The following is a 20540-nucleotide window of genomic DNA, read 5'->3' as shown; positions in this document are numbered from 1 at the left end:
TGTTCTGTGGTGGGGCCTATCTGAATTGATGCCATCAAAAATTCTTTGTGTGAGGTTTGTCAGAAGAGTGTTTGTGGAGTGTAGTGGCCTAAAACCGTGTTGTGAGTCAGCAAGGGGAATATATGGTGTGACAAGTTTAAGTATTAGGCGTTCAATGACTTTAGAGGGGGTGCAGAGAAGTGTGATTGGGCGGTGCGATGATGGGATTGTTGGGTCTTTGTTCGGTTTTGGGATGGTGATTATTTTACCATGCTTCCAGATGTCGGGTATAGTGTTGTGTGAATAGCTGTAGTTTGCAATGTTTGTGAGTGCGTGTATACCTTGTGGTCCAATGTGTTTTAGGTGGATGTTGCTTATGTTATCAGGGCCACAGGCAGATGAGTGCTTGAGACTATGCATTATGAGTTTTGTCTGACTGTCTATGAAGGGTGTATAGTCTGAGTCTGTGGGAAAGTCTTTCTTACGTCGAATGGTGCGTCGGTCGTCAGGGTGAGATGTAAGATGGCTCGTCTGTGCAAAATGACGTATGAGTGCGTTTGCTTGTTGTCTGTTTGAGGGTAGATTATCTGTTGTTGTGATTATTGCTGCGTGAGAGCGTGTAGTGTTAGTGTTGGATAGTGTGATGCTGTTGAGTGTTTTGTACAATTTGCTGGTGTTTGTTTTGTGATCAAGTGTATTGATAAAGTTTTGCCAATTTTGTGTTTTTTGTTCATGTATTTTATTGGCAATCACAGTGTTTAGTGTTTGTATTTGGTCTGCTATGTTTTGAGGGATAGGTGTGGGGGTATCGTGTTTAAGTGTGTCACGTTGTCTGATGAGGCCTTGGATTTCTGGTGTGAAGTTGGGGTTGTGTGATTTTCTGTTGCCTCTAGGGATGTATCTCTTGTCTGCGTTTTGTATGATTGTATTAAAAGCGTGCACAGCATTGTTTATGTTTGTGATTGGTGTACTGTTAAGTGTTTCAAAATGTTGTTCTGTCTCTTCATTAAAGGCTTCCCAGTTAGCTCTCTTGTAATTGGTGTAAGTGTGTCTGTGGCCAGCTGGGGTGCATCTTGTTTTGGTGGTGATGATGATTGGAAGGTGGTCAGAACCAAGGGCTCCGACCACTCTCCATGATGTTGTTGGGGTTAGGCAGGGGGAGCAAAAGGTGATATCAGGAGAGGAGGGAGTGTAGAGGGCTTGGTATGGGATATGTGTATGATTATGCGTGTTGTTCATGATAGTCAATGAGTCGAGTTGAGTCTGTATATCAAGCCCTCTGTCTGTGTCGGGGTTGTCGACAAACCAGGCAGACGACTTGGCGTTGAAGTCACCACCCATGATCAGGTTGGGGATTGAGGTTAGTTGGCTGAGCTGAGGTCTGAAGGTGTTTGGAACTGTGGGGGATGATTGGGGGGGAATGTACATGTTAACTATTGTTAGTGTTGAATTGTTGCCTGTGCGGATACGAATGGATTGGGTTTCTGTTGTGTTATCTGTGGTAGGGAGGAGAATTTTGGTTGTGGCACTTGTGTCCACAAAACAGATGGAATGGTGGATCAGGGTGACGAGTCCACCGCCATTGCCGTCAGTCCGGTCTTGTCTGATGGTGGTGTAATTATGAAATGATGGTGTTTTGTGTGAGTGTCTTAATTTTGTTTCTTGTAGAATTGCAATGTGTATGTTGTGTTGTTTAAGAAAGTGTTCAAGTTCATGTTTTTTAGTGTTAATACCGTCAATGTTGTGTTGTAATATGTTGATGTTGTGTGTTTTGTATGTGTTGTATGTTGCCGTTTGGGGTTGAGGTTGGGGTGGTAGTGGGGAAGGTGTAGGATCTGGGTCAGAGGGGGGGAAAGGAGAGATCGGGGACAAAGGAAGGGGAGTACTAATCGGGGGTAAGGGCAAGGGGAAATTGGGAGTGGGTAAGGGTGTTGGCTGTGGTTGGGGAGGTGGGATTGGGGTTACTGGAGGGCAGGTAGAACATGTCCAAGTGTTTGTGTATTGGTTTGTGTCAGCAAGTGTTGTACAAGTGAGGTGGGCCCAGTTTTTGCACATATTGCACTGAACTGAGCCCTTTGTCTGTTTGCTCGAAGTAATGGGTTTAGAGCATGTTGGGCATGTGTATTTTGTGGTGGGCCCAGGATTGCTCTCTACATCTCCGGCTAAAAGTAGAAGAAGAGGGGTGATCGCCGGAAAATGACCCCTCAGTGCAGAAAAAACGTAACATTGTGTGTTGGAAAAAAAGGATTGTGGTACTCCCCCAGGTAGGCGTAGCTCCTCCTTGGGGATCGGTGCCATCTGCGTAGAGCTGATGGCCAGGGGTAAATGCTGCTGTTTGGCCCCCAACTCTTGGGGTTGGGGGGTGGTCCCACGACGTAGACGTTGCAGCTCCAGGACCTAGCTTCACCTGTTGAACTCTCCTGTGGAGGTGTTGTGTCTGGCTGCATTCTTTCTGACACAGACACTGGGTGGGGGCAGAGATGGCATTTCACCCACAAGGATGATTTTCATGCAAAAGAGAAAAGATTTTTTGGCATATATATGAACATAACATAAGAATGAAGGAGACTGCAAGAGACCATAAGTCCTACACTAGGCAGTTCTATGTCCATTACCATCCATAAAGTTGTCTAACTGTTTCTTAAAACAACCGATAGTTTCAGCACTCTCTACATGGTTACTAAGTCTATTCCATTCATTGACCACCCTATAAGTAAACAGATTTTTTCCTATTTCCTTCTTAAATCTAAATTTGTCCAATTTAAATCCATTACAGTAATATGAGTCCTACCCTGTTGTTTTAATATGATGCTTCACCCTTGTTAAAGCCTTTTATCCACTTGAACACCTTTATTAGTTCACCCCGCACTATGCATCTTTCCAGAGAGTGTAAGTTAAGGTGCCTAAGCCTCTCTTTGTAAGGTAAATTTCTGAGCCCAAGTATCATTTTGGTCATTCTCCTCTGTACTGATTTTAGTGAATTGATATCCATTCTATAAGACAGAGACCAAAACTGTACTGCATACTCAAGGACAAGTCTAACTAATGTTAGAGTTTGATAATTACCTCTGCACTTCTATTTATAACCATCCTGGCAGTGAAACCTAATGCTCTGTTAGTATTACTCCTGATGCTAATGCACTTTTTCCTGGATTAAAAGGCCAGACTCACTAGAACTCCCAAGTCTTTCTCGCACTCGGTTTTCTCTAAAAACGTGTTATCAAAGCTATATCTGTTTTAGGGATTGTGGAGCCCTATGGTTAACATGCGGCACTTTGAGATATTGAAGTTCATTTGCCATTTCAGCGACCATGTGAACAATTTGTTAAGATCATCCTGCAGAATCTCTGCATTGACTCCTGACTTAATTAGGTGTCCTATTTTAGTGTTGTCCTCAAACTTACTAACATCACTATTAATACCATTGTCCAAGTCATATATGTACATAATGAACAATAAGTGACCCAAAATCGAGCCCTGGGGAACTCCACTAGAAATACTCCCCATTTGGATTTTACACCATTTATGGTGACCCACTGTTTTCTGTCACTTATTCAAATTCTAATCCATTCTCTATGTATTTATTTTTAATTTAGCTTGACTTTATACTGATGATCTCAGCAAGTATCAATACAATTTAAAGTTTGCATATGGAATTTATTAATGATCTGGTTTCAGGAAGAAGATGAAATTGAATCAAATGGACCTATACATCGGGCTTACACAGCCTCAATGCACTTCAGAGATGCCCTAGCTTTGATATGTAAGCTATAAATTTTACTGCCAGTATTGTTTGATATTTCTTTTATATGCAATGAAAAAATCTCATTGTCATATTTCTTCATGTCCTTTATTTCTACAGCTAGGATAGAAATATTCATACTTAAATACTGTACATATAAGAGATCCTCATATGCATCAAGAGTATTTCTGGTTTTCTCTAAAGGTGATCCACCCAGACGAAGGATATGTGAAATCCCCATTAAAGATCCTAAAGCAGGAGAAGTTTATGCTGCAACTGCTATATCTACTACATCAGGTATATGTGAATGCTCAGGAGTTTACTAATATTTCTATGTCATGCAGGATTGATATTGATGATGGTTAACTATATGTGGTCCTGCAAGAAGGACATAGACAGAATCATCTTCCTGCCACCTCTCTTCAAACCCTAAGGGGTTCACATTTGGTCTTTGTACAGAACCCAAAGTCTCTTTTAAGTTCATATGTATTTTCTCCACCTTGAAACATGAGAGCTGACAGCCTGTGCCTGCTACCCTCTTTCTGCTACTTTCAGCCAGTGACATAGAAGTTCCACACTAATATAATGCAGAAATTAGTGCATGGTTTCTTCCCAGAGATATATGTGTGTGTTTTGAAGGACACATTACCAGTTGCTCTGGAGCTGCAGCTTTCCAGTCAGTGAAACTCAAGGCAGTAGTTGATTAACTATATAATTAAATCCTCTAAGTAAAGGATCACTAATACCATGTTAACCTTCACCGTCATTTCAACTGCTTGGTTGCCTTTCCACTTTGTCTCCCTTCCATCAACTGTCATCAGGGCCATGTCTCCCTGTCTGAATCCTTTAATCAGGTTGTCCATTACAATCATGATTTTATATCAGCAAATCACAATTCTGCTGAGGGTTCGCAAACATATGAGATATGCTCCGCCTAGCCGGTCCGACAGTTGCTTACGCGCTGCCGTGCTGAACGGTCGTCAAGATTGTTTACTCTGTCGCATGTAGATTTCAACCGTATCCCTGCTTACTAGTGCTTGACCTGGCATTCGAGTGTTTACGACGCCCAATTTGCAATATAATAATAGCATTTACGACGCTCATTTTATCATCTAATAAGCGTTTACGACGCTCTCATTTTGAGTTTTAACGAAAATCACTAAATTATCAGGTAAATACGACAGCGTGCATACGACTCTGTCAATCACAACCGCCATTTCGTCTTCTGACGAAACGCATACCCATACAAGCAGGAAGTCGGGCGCCTCCTCTCACGGAGGAGAAGCAAGCCAACATTCTCGCAAATACAAGCATAAATCAAGCAGGTCAAGCAACAGTACTTCCCATCGGGATAGAAATCCTTGCGTTGGCGCTACGCATTGAAGTCTAGAAGACATGGCAACACCCCTCCCCCGCCCCCCGACGGCTCCACGTCACGTACTGCTTTCCAAGTACATGACGACTCCTCAGCCCCTTGGCACACAGTGCAAGCCATCGCTGAACTGAGGAGTGATATGGATCACTAAAAGTGGAGAGGCGGCAAGATGTTTCGCAGAGGCCGGAAACCCACAACGATGCCAGACCGGGCACTAGTTCAACCAGGAAGGAAACAGGGCCTCTTACGCCCTCTCCAGGTAACTTTTCAGGTTTTATCTCCGACGGAAGCAGCAGTGAAGAGGGTGAGTTGCATGAAGATTTCCCCATTGGCATTATTTTGATGCAGTCCCCTAAGGCTTTCGGCCCAGTTGAAGAAGTCTCCAGAGATGTTGCCAAACATGTGGCGGACATGGTCAATCAAATATTTGACCACGGCATGAGGGAGGACACCTATAAAGAAATTGCGGAGGACGAGAATACCAAGAGGCCCGGTAATTGCCCTGCTTTATCCCCAGTTGAGTGCAATATGCAAAATTTGGAGGCGCTAAAACAGGATGCTAAAAAGCAGACTTATGCATGAAGGAAGTCAATAAAAATATAACTAAGGCAGCTTCCATCATCATCAAGTCACTTTCGGTGCTTGACAAAGTGGCCCAGGATGAAGGTAACGCTGTGGTGGCCCATGAGGTGGGCATGATCAATGGTGCTCTGGCACTGTTAGGTCATGCCAACTACCGTAACAACTTGGTTCGCCGTTTTAACATCAAACAGGAAATAAATCAAAAGTACTCACACCTATGCTCTGACAAAGTGCCCATGTCACACTTTCTGTTTGGGGATGACCTCTCGCAATCCGCAAGACAAATCGAAGAGGCGGAAAAACTCAAAAGCAAAATCACAGCCAGATCCCCCTTTCCATCCTGGAAGCCAGGCGCATGGAAGTTTGGAAGTGGGAAGACAAGAACCCAGTTTAAAGGACACACAAGATTTCAACCCTATGGACAGCGGAGGCTAGGACATAGGGGAGACCAGAGGCCTTACTACACTCGACAGGCCTTGGATTAAAAAAACTCCAAAGGCAGGGGACGCAGCACTCCCCGACAATAAACCAGGCTAGTACCAACTCTGTGGCAGGTTCCCTTCACAGATTTGTGCATGAGTGGCAAAAAATCACTAGTGATACATATATTCTAGACATAGTCAAACATTGTCACCTGAATATTAATGTCAATGATATCGGTCACCTGTGTTTTGAGAATGTGGAATATAACTTTAGCCTGGCAGAACAAATGATGCTGTCACAAGAAATTTCGAAATTATTGGAGCTTAAAGTTTTAAAAGAAACAAAGAGAAGGGCAGATCAGATCATTTCCCCTGTATTTCTGAAGAAGAAAAAAGATGGAGATTATAGGATGGTACTCAATTTAGAAAAATTAAACAACCACATTCCCTATATCCATTTCAAAATGGAGAACTTTGAACAAGCTATCAGACTGATAAATGAAGGGGACTATATGGCATCTGTGGATCTTAAACATGCCTACTACTCTATTATAATAGCGGAAGAACAGCAAAAATTCCTTTGTTTTCAATGGTATGGCAAAGTTTATCAGTTCACCTGTCTCCCAAATGGAATCTCAGAAGGACCCAGACTTTTTACCAAACTCATGAAACCTATCTTTGCTACTTTAAGAGAAAAAGGCTTTACCATCACCAGCTTTATTGATGACACTCTCATGTGCAGTGCTTCTCTTTCTGGATGCTATGATTGCATTAATTCTACCATTGAATTACTCACGAAAATGGGCTTCTGTATTAACATTGTGAAATCTGTGCTAGAACCCACTAAAAGTATTGAATACCTTGGCAATGTCATTGACTCGGACAAAATGATTGTTACCTTACCAATACATAGGAAAGAAAGAATTCTACTTGGATGTTAACAACTAATAGAAGACTAGTGACAAAATCAGGGAAGTAGCCAGGGTGATCGGGCCTCTAGTTGCTGCCTTCCCAGCTGTGGAACTTGGAAAGTTACACTGTCGTCACCTTGAATCGGCAAAGATTACAGCATTGCAAAGGAGTTATGGGAACTTTGAGGATAAAATGTTGATCACCGACGAAATGAAAACTGACCTGACTTGGTGGATCAAACATGTTGAGACCCAACATAGGCGAATAATTCACCCAACTCCTGAAATTGTCTTATACTCAGATGCTTCAGACTTAGGTTGGGGTGGCTGCATAAATCATCAGTCAGTCAATGGAAGATGGACGACAGAGGAAAAGAAGCTTCATATTAATGCCCGGGAACTCATAGCTGTGCTCCTTACATTAAAATCTTTTGCAAATGAGGTCAGAGGAAAGCACATCAAAGTTTTCTGTGACAACACTACAGCAGTTAACTACATCAATGAAATGGGAGACACTAAGTCGGTAGCATGTAACAATGTCTCCTCTGATATTTGGAACTGGTGTCTAAACAATGATGCCTGGATCACATGTTCCTACATTCCCAGGAGTGATAATACTTTGGCTGATACAGCATCCAGGAACTTCAATGACAGACATGAATGGAACAATTGGGCAACATTAGGTCTCATCTACATTTTCCCCCCTTTCTCCCTGATCGCTAGATGCCTGCAGAAGTTAAGAGCAGAAGGGGCCAGAGGTTGGATGATAGTTCCTGTATTAACAAAACTGAAACAGTTGGAACCCTTACAGTCTCTCCCACTGAAAGAACTTGCACTCAAACTAGTAATGCTGATGGCACTTACACAAGCTGCCAGAGTTCAGACCCTACACTTACTAGTACTCAAAAATATAAGCATAAAGGAAGAAGCTATTTCAGTCTGGTTAGGGGACAACATTAAACAATGTCGCCCTGGATTTAACATTCAGTCTGAAGTTCTTTCCCTACACTAAGGACGAAAGTTTGTGTGTGTGCAGGACTTTGCGCACATATCTGGAAAAAACGGAACACCTCCGAGACGAGACAGGGAAGAAGGATGGAAGACTCCTCATAAGCTTCATCAAACCGCACAAACCGGTATCAAGAGACACAATTGCAAGATGGATCAAGCATGTACTTACTATCTCTGGAATTGACTCTTCCAAATACACAGCGAGCAGTGTCCGCTCGGCTGCTGCCTCTCAAGCTAGATCCATGTCCGTACCCATACACCACATCTCCAAAGCTGGATGGTCAAGAGAATCGACCTTTGCCAAACACTACAACAAGGAAATTGTACAGGAGGGAGACCCATTCCAAGATGCAGTACTGGATTAGCTTGGGCACACTAAATTTGAAATGGAAGAATTATGGAACGGCCCCAACTTCACCTGCCTAAGAACTTCTGAGGCACAACACCCACATGTATTCAAAACCTCATATGTTTGCGAACCCTCAGCAGAATTGTGATTTGCTGATATAAAATTACTGAAGTACATGAGACTTACCATAGGTTAGTTGAGATGTGCTTCTGGTTTTATGAAGCAAATCAATTCTGCTGAAGGGTAAGCATTCATATGCCCTCCTCTCCTCCCTTTACACATAACCAACTGGGAATCTCTTCATTACAAAATAATCAAGTTCCAGGTTATCATGTGGATGCTCATATTATTCAAAGACTGTTGGACCGGCTTGGCGGAGCATATCTCATATGAATGCTTACCCTTCAGCAGAATTGATTTGCTTCATAAAACCAGAAGCACATCTCAACTAACCTATGGTAAGTCTCATGTACTTCAGTAATTAAACAGCTGGAATCTACTAGTCCTCCTGCATGCCTTCCTCTCACCCGGACATCTACAATCAGCATACAGTTTGGGAGCGCCTTCATATTGATTGGGTGGCAGCTCGCACAGCAGCCGCCCTTTGTCTGTTTTCCTGCTCATATTATTGAGCGATATGTCCTGGTTCTTTGCATTAGTAACAGCTAGGCTCCGTCTCCTCACAATCCCTCGTGAGGTGGCCAAGGTGCCTACACACATAACAATGCATCCTAGGGGGTCCCCTCCATCCACTGTGGTCACCCCTAGACTCCCACATTTTCCCTTTTCTATCAGCCAGTGATGCAGCAGGTCTCCCCTCGTCCAGGATGAGTAATTGTGTTGGTGTCTTGATCCTTGGTCTCGTGCAAGGCCTATTGATTTCTTTGTTGCCATTGCAGCAAATGGCCCACCCTTCTGTGTCCTTGTAAGAAGTCTAGCACAGACTACCAATATGTCCATGCTCACAGACATGGCATCATCTACTTCCTGTAGCCCAGCAGATACATGCTCTGGGAAGCCATTCATAAACACCATTCTAACTGCTTGCTCCAAGCCTTCACCTTTAACTTTCGACAGTGCCGCTAATCTCATAATTTTGTTAGCAAAGATGTCGACCTGTTTGCCAGCCCAGTGCATTCTTTGTAGCCAATTAAACAATTCGAATGCACTCTTGGTGAATGCCTATTCAAGGCTTTTTTTCTTGGCATTTTTGCATGTGCTTGATCTTGGATTTCTAGGTATGTGGCTAATGCATCGCCTTCCAGACTAAGGGAGATATAGCTCATGACATTGCTCACTGAATGGAGAAACAGTGAATGCCAAAACTATACATGATTTTAAGAATAAACTGGATGTGGAAAGATACAAAAATGGGTCACTACGAGCATAGCTCTTGTCCTGTAAAATACAACTAGGTAAATATAACTAGGTAAATACACCAGTTAATTTTGCCACTAATTCTGCCTTTTTAAGCCATGCAATGATATCTCCATTACTATTAAATGGCTTTAGTTATTTTGCTCATCTTGCATGGTTCACTCTGTGCTAGTTGCCTTGTCCATGCCGAGATAGCATGTGGTCAGAGGGCAATATAACACTTACCTTATCTGCATTATTTCTTGCTTCTTCGATAACAAAGACTCTTCTAGCTAGTTTCTCTTTCACTCATATCACCTAGCAGTCCTACCCTAGCTAATTATTTTCTATATTTTTCTTTCACTGCACTTTTCTCACTCGCTTTTTTTCCCTTCTTTCCATCGTTCACTTCACATACACACTACCTATTCACATCAACCAATGCCCATTTGCCTCCTACACATTTACCTGTGACCCCAGCCAATGGTGTCAACTGCACACCCATATCTGCACCACATTCACCACATTTATACATACATACATACATATACCAAGGCTTTTTCCCCCTTCCAAGGGAGGTAGCCAAAAAGGTAAAGGCATAAAAACACTCCCACCCATTTCATCCCTAAATACACTCCACACCCCTCCCACCCTTCCTCTCATCTGAGCACCTCCTGGATGACGGGTCATCCCTGCACCCTGCCCACCGCCCTGGGTCAGAAGCAGTGTCGCAAGACACAGTACATCCACAGCAAGGCCGCTTCATTTAATCGGCGACCCCCCCTCTCCGTCCCCCTTTGCATATAAGGAGAGGACGGGGAGAAATCCCTTCGGGCTGCGTCAAAATTTACTCTCACATACTACCCCACCCCCCCGCCCATTTCTCCTCATGCAGTCACAACATCATCCATATACAACCATTCTCCACTCACCTCTGTCTTCCATCCTCTCCCTTCCTTCCTCAACAGACATTCCCCTCTTCCCCAAAGCCCCCTTCACCCCATCCATCCACCTCATCCTAGGACGTCCCCTCATGTTCACTCCCTCCACATCTGCCTTCCATACCTCTTTTACTAGTCTTTCTTCACTCATTCTTTCCATGTGTCCAAACCATCCTAATATTCTTTCATCAACCCTCTCTCCCAAATCCTTTTTCACCCCTGTTCTCCTCCTCACCTCCTCATTTCTCACTCTATCTAGCCTAGTAACCCCCACCATACTTCTCAGACACCTCATCTCAAACACATTCAAACTCCTTCTCTCTTCTTCTCTTATGTTCCACGTTTCTGCCCCATACAGTGCTGTTGGCACAATCACTCCTTCATACAGTCTCCTCTTCGCATCCATTCCCAAATGTCTATTTCTCATTACACTCTTTAAACCACCAAGGCATTTACTCGCTTCTCTCAATCTACATTCCACCTCCACCTTCACTCCACCTTTTCCTGCTACACTTGCACCCAAGTATCTAAAACTATCCACTTCCTCCAGTCGCTCTCCCTTAATGTTCACTTCCAGTCTACTGCCACTTTCGCCCCTTGTACATCTCATCACCTTACTTTTACCCACATTTATCTTTAGCTTTCTTCTATCACATACTCTCCCAAACTCTGCCACCAGCTTCCTCAATCCCTCCTCTGACCCTGCCAGAAGCGCAGTGTCGTCCGCAAACAACAGCTGGCTCACCTCCCACTTTTCTCCATTTTCTTTAACCATCTCCAATCCCTGACTCACTACCCTAGCATTCACCTCTCGCACCACCCCATCCATGTATAAGTTGAACAGCCAGGGCGACATAACGCATCCTTGACGAAGTCCCACCTTTACTTCAAACCACTCACTCTCTCCATTTCTAATCCTAACACATGCTCTACTACTCTCATAAAAACTCTTGACAGCTCCCAAAAGCTTTCCTCCTATCCCATAAATCTGCATAACCTCCCACAGTGCCTTTCTGTCTACCCTATCATAAGCCTTTTCCAGATCCATAAAAGCCCAAAAAACATCCTTCCCCTTTCCTATAGCTTTCTCACATATCTGTCTTACCACAAAGATCTGATCTACACAACCTCTACCCGTCCTAAATCCACACTGTTCCTCACCAATTACTCCTTCTGTTCCTCTCCTAATCCTCTCAATTAAGATTCTCCCATAAGCCTTCCCTACTACACTCAACAGGCTAATCCCTCTGAAACTACTACATTCACACTTGTCCCCTTTTCCCTTGTAAAGAGGAACTATACAGGCACTACTCCAGTCCTCCGGTACTCTACCCTCTCTCCAGCAAACATTAAATAATCTCACCAACCAGTCCACCATCACTGAACCTCCCTTTTTCAGACATTCTGCATGACATCCATCCAGACCAGGTGCCTTACCTGCTTTCATCATCTTTACAACTGCCTTCACCTCATCCTTCCTTATTTCTCCTCCATTCTCCTCACTCATCACTCTCATTTTCTTCGTATTTCCCACTGCAGCTATCTTTCCTTCCCTATCCTCCTTCACATTCAGCAACTCCCTAAAATATTCTGCCCATCTTCCCCTCACTGCCATCTCTTCCATTATCAACTCTCCATCTGTACCTTTTACCTTTTCTTCCCTACTTGATTCGCCTCCTCTTCCTCTCTTAATTTCTTTCCAAAACATCTTTTTATTACTTTCAAAATTTTCTGTCATACTCCTACCCCATTTCACATCTGCTCTCCTCTTTGCCTCCTTTACCTTTTGCTTTACTTCTCTTTTCTTTTCTTTGTACGTCTCATATGACTCCCCTGTCCTCTTTTGTAACCAATCTGTGAATGCTCGCTTCTTCTCTTCTACAACCTTCTTTGTTTCCTCATCCCACCATTCACTACCCTTTCTTTTATTTCCCCCTGTCCTTCTTGTTCCACACACCATCCTTGCACACTTTAAGACTCCCTCCTTGAACCATCCCCATTCCTCCTCCACACCCATCTCTGCTCTATCCTTTACTCCCTCCCACTCCTCCTTCAGCTTCTTTTCGTACTCCTTCTCCTTTTCCTTTTCATTCAAGGAGTTCACTCTAAGAACCTCCCTACCTTTTGTCCCTTTCCTCCTTCTCCATCTATCCTCCACTCTCAACTTACCTTCCACCAAAAAATGATCTGATATTCCCCCACCCTCTCCCCTTAGCACATGTACATCCTTAACTCTTCCTATCATAATCCTATTTACCACTACATAATCCAAATTTATACTCAAGATTAATAGAAATAATACAAAAAAAGAGACGGATGGGCAGATTGTGCTTTCTTGGACTTACAAAAGGCTTTTGACAAAATGCCACACAAAATGCTATTAAGAAAAATTGAAATAATAGAAGGTATACAAGGAAATTTATAGGAATGGATGAAAGATTTCTAGAATGGAAGGAAAATGAGAGTGGTACTTAGAGACAAGAACTCAAATTGGGAAGATATGATAAGTGGAGTCCCTCAAGGCTCTGTATTGGCTCCGATAATGTTTGCTATTTATATAAATGATATGGATGAAGGTGTGGAATGTTATATGAACTTCTTTGCAGATGATGCGAAACTACTCAATAGAGTAAGTACAGAGGTAGACCTAGACAAAGTCTGGAAATGGAGTCAGAAGTACAAAGTGAGTTTCAACATAAAGAAATGTAGCATATGTAATTTGGAAAAAGCAAAAAGATGTCAATATAAAATTGGTACAAAGGAAGTAGAAAAAAGTAAACTTGGAAAGGGACCTAGGAATAACTATCTCAAATGACATGACACCAGACAAACACATCAACAAATTAGTCAGAGAAACTTTTAACTTATTAAGATCAATGAAAGTAGTCTTTGATTACATGGATGAAGAAATGGTTAAGAAAATACTAGTTACACTGATAAGACCAAAATTGGAATACACTGCGATACTATGGTCACCTAGTTGAAAAAAATATATTAAGAAACTAGAAAGAATTCAAAGAGCAATGACAAAGATGGCACCAACACTCTCCAATTTGACATATGAACAAAGATTGGATAAACTAAATCTATCAACCCTGAAACAAAGAAGAGAAAGAGGTGATTTGCTTTCCATCTACAGAATTATGAAAGGGATGGAAATTCTTGATAGAGATGACTTACTAAAGTGGGACAGAAAAAAAAAAACAAGAAGACATGAGAAGAAACTTAAGGACAGTTGCATAAGAGATCTGAAAAAGAATAGCTTCCCAAACAGTGTAATAGTTATCTGGAACAAACTGAATGAGGAAACAGTGAGTGCTAAAACTATACATGACTTTAAGAACAAACTGGATGCTGAAGGATACAAAAGTGGGTCACTATGAGCATAGCTCTCTTCCCGTAAAATACAACTAGGTATATATATATATATATATATATATATATATATGTATATATATATATATATATATATATATATATATATATATATATGTATACATATATATATATATATATATATATATATATATATATATATCACAATTCACTTTAATTCAAGCCATCAACATTGAGAAGCTCAAGGAGGCATACATGTTGTATATTTTGTCTGTTAGTTCTTCCATACTACATTCGTATAGTATCCAGTTTGCAGTTCCGTCTGGGCCGTACAATTTCCTAACTCTTGGTTCATTAATTGCTCCATTATTTCTTTTTGTGTTATTATTATTTCCCTCATGGGGGGGAGATTGCACTGTGCTTCCTTTGTCCCAATCCTGTACTTTTTTTCTAGTGAAAACTGACTTGGAGTGATTGTTCATGACTCTGGCCTTTTCTAGATCTGTGTATTCTGTATTTCCTTGGTGTAGTTTTAACATTTCCTGTTTATTTTTAAGTTTACCATTCACATATCTATAGAATAGGTTGGGTTGATTTTGACATTTTTCTATGATGTCTTTTTTGTAGTTTCTTTTTTTCCTCCCTGTGCAGTTTTACATATTCATTTCTGTAGTATATATACATTTGCCATTTTCCATTTTTTTTTTTTTTAATCTTTTCCAAGCTTTGTCTCTTCTATCTTTTGCCTCACTGCATATTCTGTGTACATTAAGTATACCCTCTCTTGTTTCTGTCTTGGTACGTATCTATTCACTCCTTCATAATAGATTTCCATCAAGATTGCCCATTTCTCTTCCACTTTTGTCTCTTCATTGTAGAATTTTTCCCAATTAGCATTTTGAAGGAATTTCTTAAGTTTTCCAAAGTTCATTTTGTTGTACATCAATCTTCCTTAACTGTATTTTCATTTCTCTCCATATATATTTCATCTTCTAGTTCAGCCTTTATTAGTATGTGGTCATTCTTTCCAATTGGTGTCTTGTATTCAATTTTATTTACAATTTCAGGTTCTGTTGTAAATATTAAATCTAGTCTCAATAGTTCTTCATTACTTCTGTATCTGGTATTTTCATTGACCCATTGTGTCATTGTATGTTCCATGGTCATATCCAGTAATATATTTCCCCATAGATCCTCTCCACCTTTCAATGTCATCTCCCAACAGCTTTCTTTGCAGTTATAATCCCCCATAAGTACCAGGTTATCTCTGTCCTTTAGTATCTTGTTAATGAATGCCTTGTACCTTCTAACATTTTTGAATGCTCATTCTCTTTCAAAGAGCCCATTTTTGGGGGCACATAAGTCACCACAAACTTTCTACTTTTCATGTTTTTATCTTTGACTTTTATCATGATCATTTCTACGTTGTTTTTACCCTCAGTAACCCTCATTGCATTCAAGCTTTTCTTGGCCAAGAACATGATTCAGCCTCACTGTTTCTCATTTCTGTTTTTGATTCAATAATTGTATAACCTGTGTCTGACACTATTAGGTGATATTGGACCTCTTAATTTTATTTCTACAATTGCCATATTTTCCTGCATTTTCTCATATTGAATAAAATCTCTTCTTTTGTACTTGCCAAAACCAGAAGAGGAGTCTTCATTATATAACTTAAATCTTGCTGGTGTTTTGTTTCCTCTGTTTTCATTATACTTTGGCATGACACCCCTAGATGGCTCTGCTTTTGAGTCGACATTTTTCTCAAAATCATTGTTTTTATTTTCCTGCATTTTCACATATTAAATTGAACTAACACTGCAGAGAAATCATTTTGGGTAACCACAACTGCTCTCCCTCCCATTCAATACAAACCATGCCTCCTGTTTTTCTTGCACTACTGTATTAAGAATTTTCATATTCTTCAGCAGCCGACAGAGCCGAAGTGAGATGATGTTGACAGTTTGGAAACTCATGTGTATTTACCTAGTTGTATTTTACAGGAAGGGAAGCTATGCTCGTGGTGTCCCGTCTTCATATCTTGTTTTATCTAGACTGTTTTTAAATTTGTGTATTGTTTTTGCACACACCACTTTCTCATCTAACTTGTTCCAAATATCAATCACCGTGTGGGGAAACCTGATCTTTTTTAGGTCTCTTCTGTAACTGTCGTTCTTGATTTTCTTTCCATGTCCTCTTGTATCTCTACTATCCCATTTTATTAGATCCTCTCTATCAATAGTTTCTATGCCTTTCATGATTCTATAGTTATCAAGTCTCCTCTCTCTCTTCTTTGCTCTAATGTCTGTTGCTCAAGTTTTGCCAGTCTCTCTTCATATGATAGTTCTGAGAATGTTAGTGCCAATTTCATAATTGCTCTTTGCATTCTTTCAATTTTTGTCATACATTTTTTTCTACTTGGTGACCAGTATTTTCTTCACCATTTCTTTTTCCAGGTATGTAAATGCCACTTTGATTGTTTTTATTAAATTATAAGTTTCTCCAAAAATTTTGTTTGTTTTTCAGGGGACATATTATTCATAATAATGACTCCCAGGTCTTTCTCATTTTCTACTTTTTTTAATTTCTTCTCCCAATTTATATGATCTTGACGCAAATTCCTGGACAGTGGAAGAAGGTGGTGGATGAGGTGGTGTGGGTAACACGTACCTTAAGTGATTGATGAAGGGAGGGGGAAGATAGCTGCAGTTGGGGAACCGAAGTCCAGGAGATTTGTATCACATCTCGGGACCACTCGCCTTCCCTCCAAGGCAAGCGTGAGAGTAGATCAAAGAGGGGGGGGGGGTATGATGGGACAACTCATTAAGTGAACCGTCCTAGGCTAATGAAACCCAGAACTCCTATTGTGAGTTTTAATTAATTAAATAATTAAACACTAGAAATATGCTACTTGACATTAAATAAGGGTTTTAACAGTTGGATTTCACACATACATCCTATCTATCCTATCTCCCTGCGCGCCTATCTAGGGGTCCTATCTAGTAAATACTCTTTGTTACTTGCTATTATCCTTAGAGGGTCTCTGCTGGGTGAGGGGATGACTTCCAAGGGGTGCTGGTCCCTCGTTCTGGCAGGATGCTTTTGCTATTGAAGGATATCGGTGTTGTTGATCACGGCGGGAACCCGGGTCATCCTTTGTGATTAGCCTCGGGGCGGGGGTGCGGGTTTGATCACGTAGGGGGTTTCTTGTATTCGCTATCCAGTTCCTTTCAGGTCAGTGTCCCGAGGAAAGGAGGTACAGGTACGTACGTGACCCCTTGATACACGAATGATTTGTTCACTGGAGGCTGGATGCCTCTAGACACTATTCAAATCCCCATGATGGTCGGGATGTCACACACAGCGCTTCACCTGATAAGTTTCGGAAGGGGTTTGTCCCGGAATCACTCGTCGAATGTCTACAGTGCGTAAGCGCTCACTTAAGGATGAAAATCCTTAATAGCCACATGAGGGAGGATAGGGCGCGATTGGGCTCTCAAGGACGTGAGCGGCCCGAACCTCCCTGCTTGACCCTAATGGATAGACTGACCTCTGTCCCGCGGCATGTGAGGTCGAGAATGCCCGCCAGTTAGCCTCCAACGTTGCCAATACTTCTACGTTCCCGCCACTAGTGTTGAAGGGTACTACGAATAATGTTCATGTGGGAGGTGACACAGTTCCAATTGTTCTTTGAGGTAGACACTATTCATGAGCGGGTTAGCTATGATCCTAATTATTCTAATTGCCTAGGTTAAAACAAATATGTGGCAGCGCGCAGGAGGGGGGGTGTTCGCACGAAGCGGGAGCTCTGGACAAGGCCGCTTTGTTACTTTGGCCGATGAAAATCCGTTGGCCTAAGTCGTGTGAGAACACTTGAATCTAAAGGGGGGGGGGTTTCTCTAAATAATTAGAAGTCTCTCACTTCGTTAAGGCACTTTAATTGATTGCCAAAATGGCACAACAGTTGATGAGGATAAGGAGAAGGAGAAAGGACAGGATGTAGCTACTAGAAGTCTTAAGGACTCTGGTAATTCCCCAGAGTATAGGGAATGAATGACCGAAACGGTACGAAATTGGACGAAAGTAAATGGAAAGGGGAGACAGCGAGCCGGGTGTCACAATTTCAAAATTGTGACAGATCTCACTCTTCTTTTTTTGCTTTTTCCAAGTTCCATTATACTACACTTCTTAATATTGAATTCCATCTCCCACTTCCTACTCCATTCCCATACTTTATTGAGACTGTAGCAACTCACTATCTTCTAGTGTTCACTTTTTTCAACAATATTGCATTGTCCGCAAAGAAGCTCATATAACTTTCAATTCCTTTATCATATCATTAATATATATAGCAAATATTATTGGGGCCAGAACTGTTCCTTGTGGAACTCCACTAATCACTTCATCCCAATTAGAGTGTTTATCTCTTATCACCACTTTCATTTTTCTTTCGTGCAAGAAGTCTTCCATCCACTTCAGCAGTTTGCCCTGTATTCCTTCTGCAGTTTCTAATTTCTTTATCAACTTCTTATGTGGCACCTTATCAAAAGCTTTTTTCATGTCTAGAAATGCACAATCAACCCATCCACCTCTTTCTTGTATTACATCTATTAGCCTTGAATAAAAACAAATTAAGTTTGTAACACATGATCGTCCTTGTCTAAATCCAAATTGCCTTGGATTTAGTATGTTTTTTTTTCCAGATGCCTTACCCATCTAGTTTTGATGATTCTATCACAAATTTTATCTATCATACTTGTAAGAGAGACCAGTCTATAGTTAGTGGGGTCTTCCTTGTTTCCCCCTTTATATATTGGTACTATATTTGCTCTTTTCCAATCTTCTGGAACTTTTCCTTCTTTCAATGATCTGCTTATTAGACTATGTATTTTGTGTGTTAGTTCACTCCTGCATCCTCTCAAAATCTAATTTGCCATTTCATCTGGTCCATGTGATTTTCTGATATCGAGATTACCCAAGTCATTCATTATTTCCTTCCTTGTTACTTATATCTCTTTCATAGGGGGGACTTTCTCTTCCCACTCAATATCTCTCGGTTGTATGTTCTCCCTTGTAAACACCAATTTAAAATGCTTGTTCATAATTTCTGCCATTTTGATTTCCTCTGTGTATACAACTCCTCCTTGTCATAGTTTCTCTAATTCTTGTTTGCTTTTCAGTTTGTTTACAAATCTGTAAAATAATTTTGGTTGATCTTTACATTTTTCTGAGATCTTTTTCATATTTTCTCTTTTCTTCTCTGTACACTTGTACATATTCATTTCTATAGCTAGTATATATTTTCCATTTTTCAGGTCTTTTGTCTTTTTTCCATTTTATCCAAGCTTCCCTTTTGTCTTTTAACTCCCTACATCTTTTGTTGTACGAACACTTTACATATCTTTTTTCTTTTCTTTTTTCTTGGAACATACTTTTCCACTCCTTTATAAATTTTTGTCAAAATTTTCCATTTCTCTTTTACTGTTGCTTCCTCCTTGTATGTCCTTTCCCAGTCTGCTTTTTTAAAGAATTCTCTTATTTTATCAAAATTTGTTTTTCCATACATCCATCTTCCCTTTCTATATTGATCATTTTTTTCCATGTATTTTTCCTCATTTAGTTCCAGTTCAACAAATATGTGGTCACTTTTACTTATTGGCATCTTATATTCAATGTTGTCCACTATTTCGGGTTCTGATGTGATTATTAGGTCCATTCTCAATGGTCCTTCTTCATTTCTATACCTAGTATTCTCTTGTATCCATTGTGTCATTGTATGTTCTATAATCATATGAAGTTGTATATTTCCCCATAAGTTGTCTCCACCCTTCACTGTCATCTCTTCCCAGCAGATTTCTTTACAATTAAAGTCACCCATTATAACTATTCTTCCTCCATCTTCCATTATCTTAGTGTTATCCTTGTGTCTTCTAACATATTTTTGTGTTCTCTCTCTTCCCATGAGGCCGTTTTAGGTGGCACATAATTTACTACAAACTTCCTGTTCTTCCCATCACTGTCCTCCACTTCCATCATAATCATCTCTACTCTATTCTTTCCATATGCGACATTCCTCACATATCCTTCTTAGTCAGGAACATAACTCCACCCCCTTGTTTTACCTCTCTGTTTCTAATCCAATAATTATATGCAGCATGTCCTACACTGTTGGGTGGTAGTGGAGCTTTCAATTTTGTCTCTACTATTCCCATTATGTCCAGTTCTTTTTCCATCAGGTAATCATTCAGTTCATTCAAGCCTGTTATTAAGCCATCAATGTTTGTGTAAGACACTTTCAATTTTCTGCTACTTCCATTGTGTTTTCTGTTTCCTTTCCGTTTTTCTCTGCTATGAACCATTTCCTCACTTTCATATTCACTATCCTATAGAATTTCTCTTTTTCTGACTCTCTTTTCTTGTTTTTTCTTAGCTTCTAGTCATTTTGTTTTCTCATCCACTCTTTCCTCTTTATTCATTTCTCTTTTTATCCTTAATTGTTTATATTGTTCACTGTCAGCTAGTTTACCTGTTTTTGC

General features: G+C 40.8%; 1 protein-coding gene and 1 pseudogene across 13 annotated transcripts in view; both read left to right on the top strand.

Moving 5' to 3' along the window:
- Positions 1-20540, top strand: part of LOC143039374 (uncharacterized) — a 1426499-nt gene that overhangs the window by 1037518 nt on the left and 368441 nt on the right. For all 13 annotated transcript variants that reach the window (XM_076209287.1, XM_076209284.1, XM_076209291.1 and 10 more), the window contains 2 exons: positions 3658-3742; positions 3926-4018. In XM_076209287.1, the coding sequence (XP_076065402.1) occupies positions 3658-3742; positions 3926-4018 (178 nt within the window). The remainder of the gene's footprint in view (positions 1-3657; positions 3743-3925; positions 4019-20540) is intronic.
- LOC143039626 (uncharacterized) lies at positions 4307-6163 on the top strand (annotated as a pseudogene).

The sequence above is a fragment of the Oratosquilla oratoria genome, chromosome 26 (assembly GCF_046742065.1).
Source record: "Oratosquilla oratoria isolate Oo_2021 chromosome 26, ASM4674206v1, whole genome shotgun sequence".
Lineage (NCBI taxonomy): Eukaryota > Metazoa > Arthropoda > Malacostraca > Stomatopoda > Squillidae > Oratosquilla > Oratosquilla oratoria.
The sequence above is the reverse complement of the archived record's forward strand: the minus strand, read 5'-3'. Positions and strand labels throughout refer to the sequence as shown.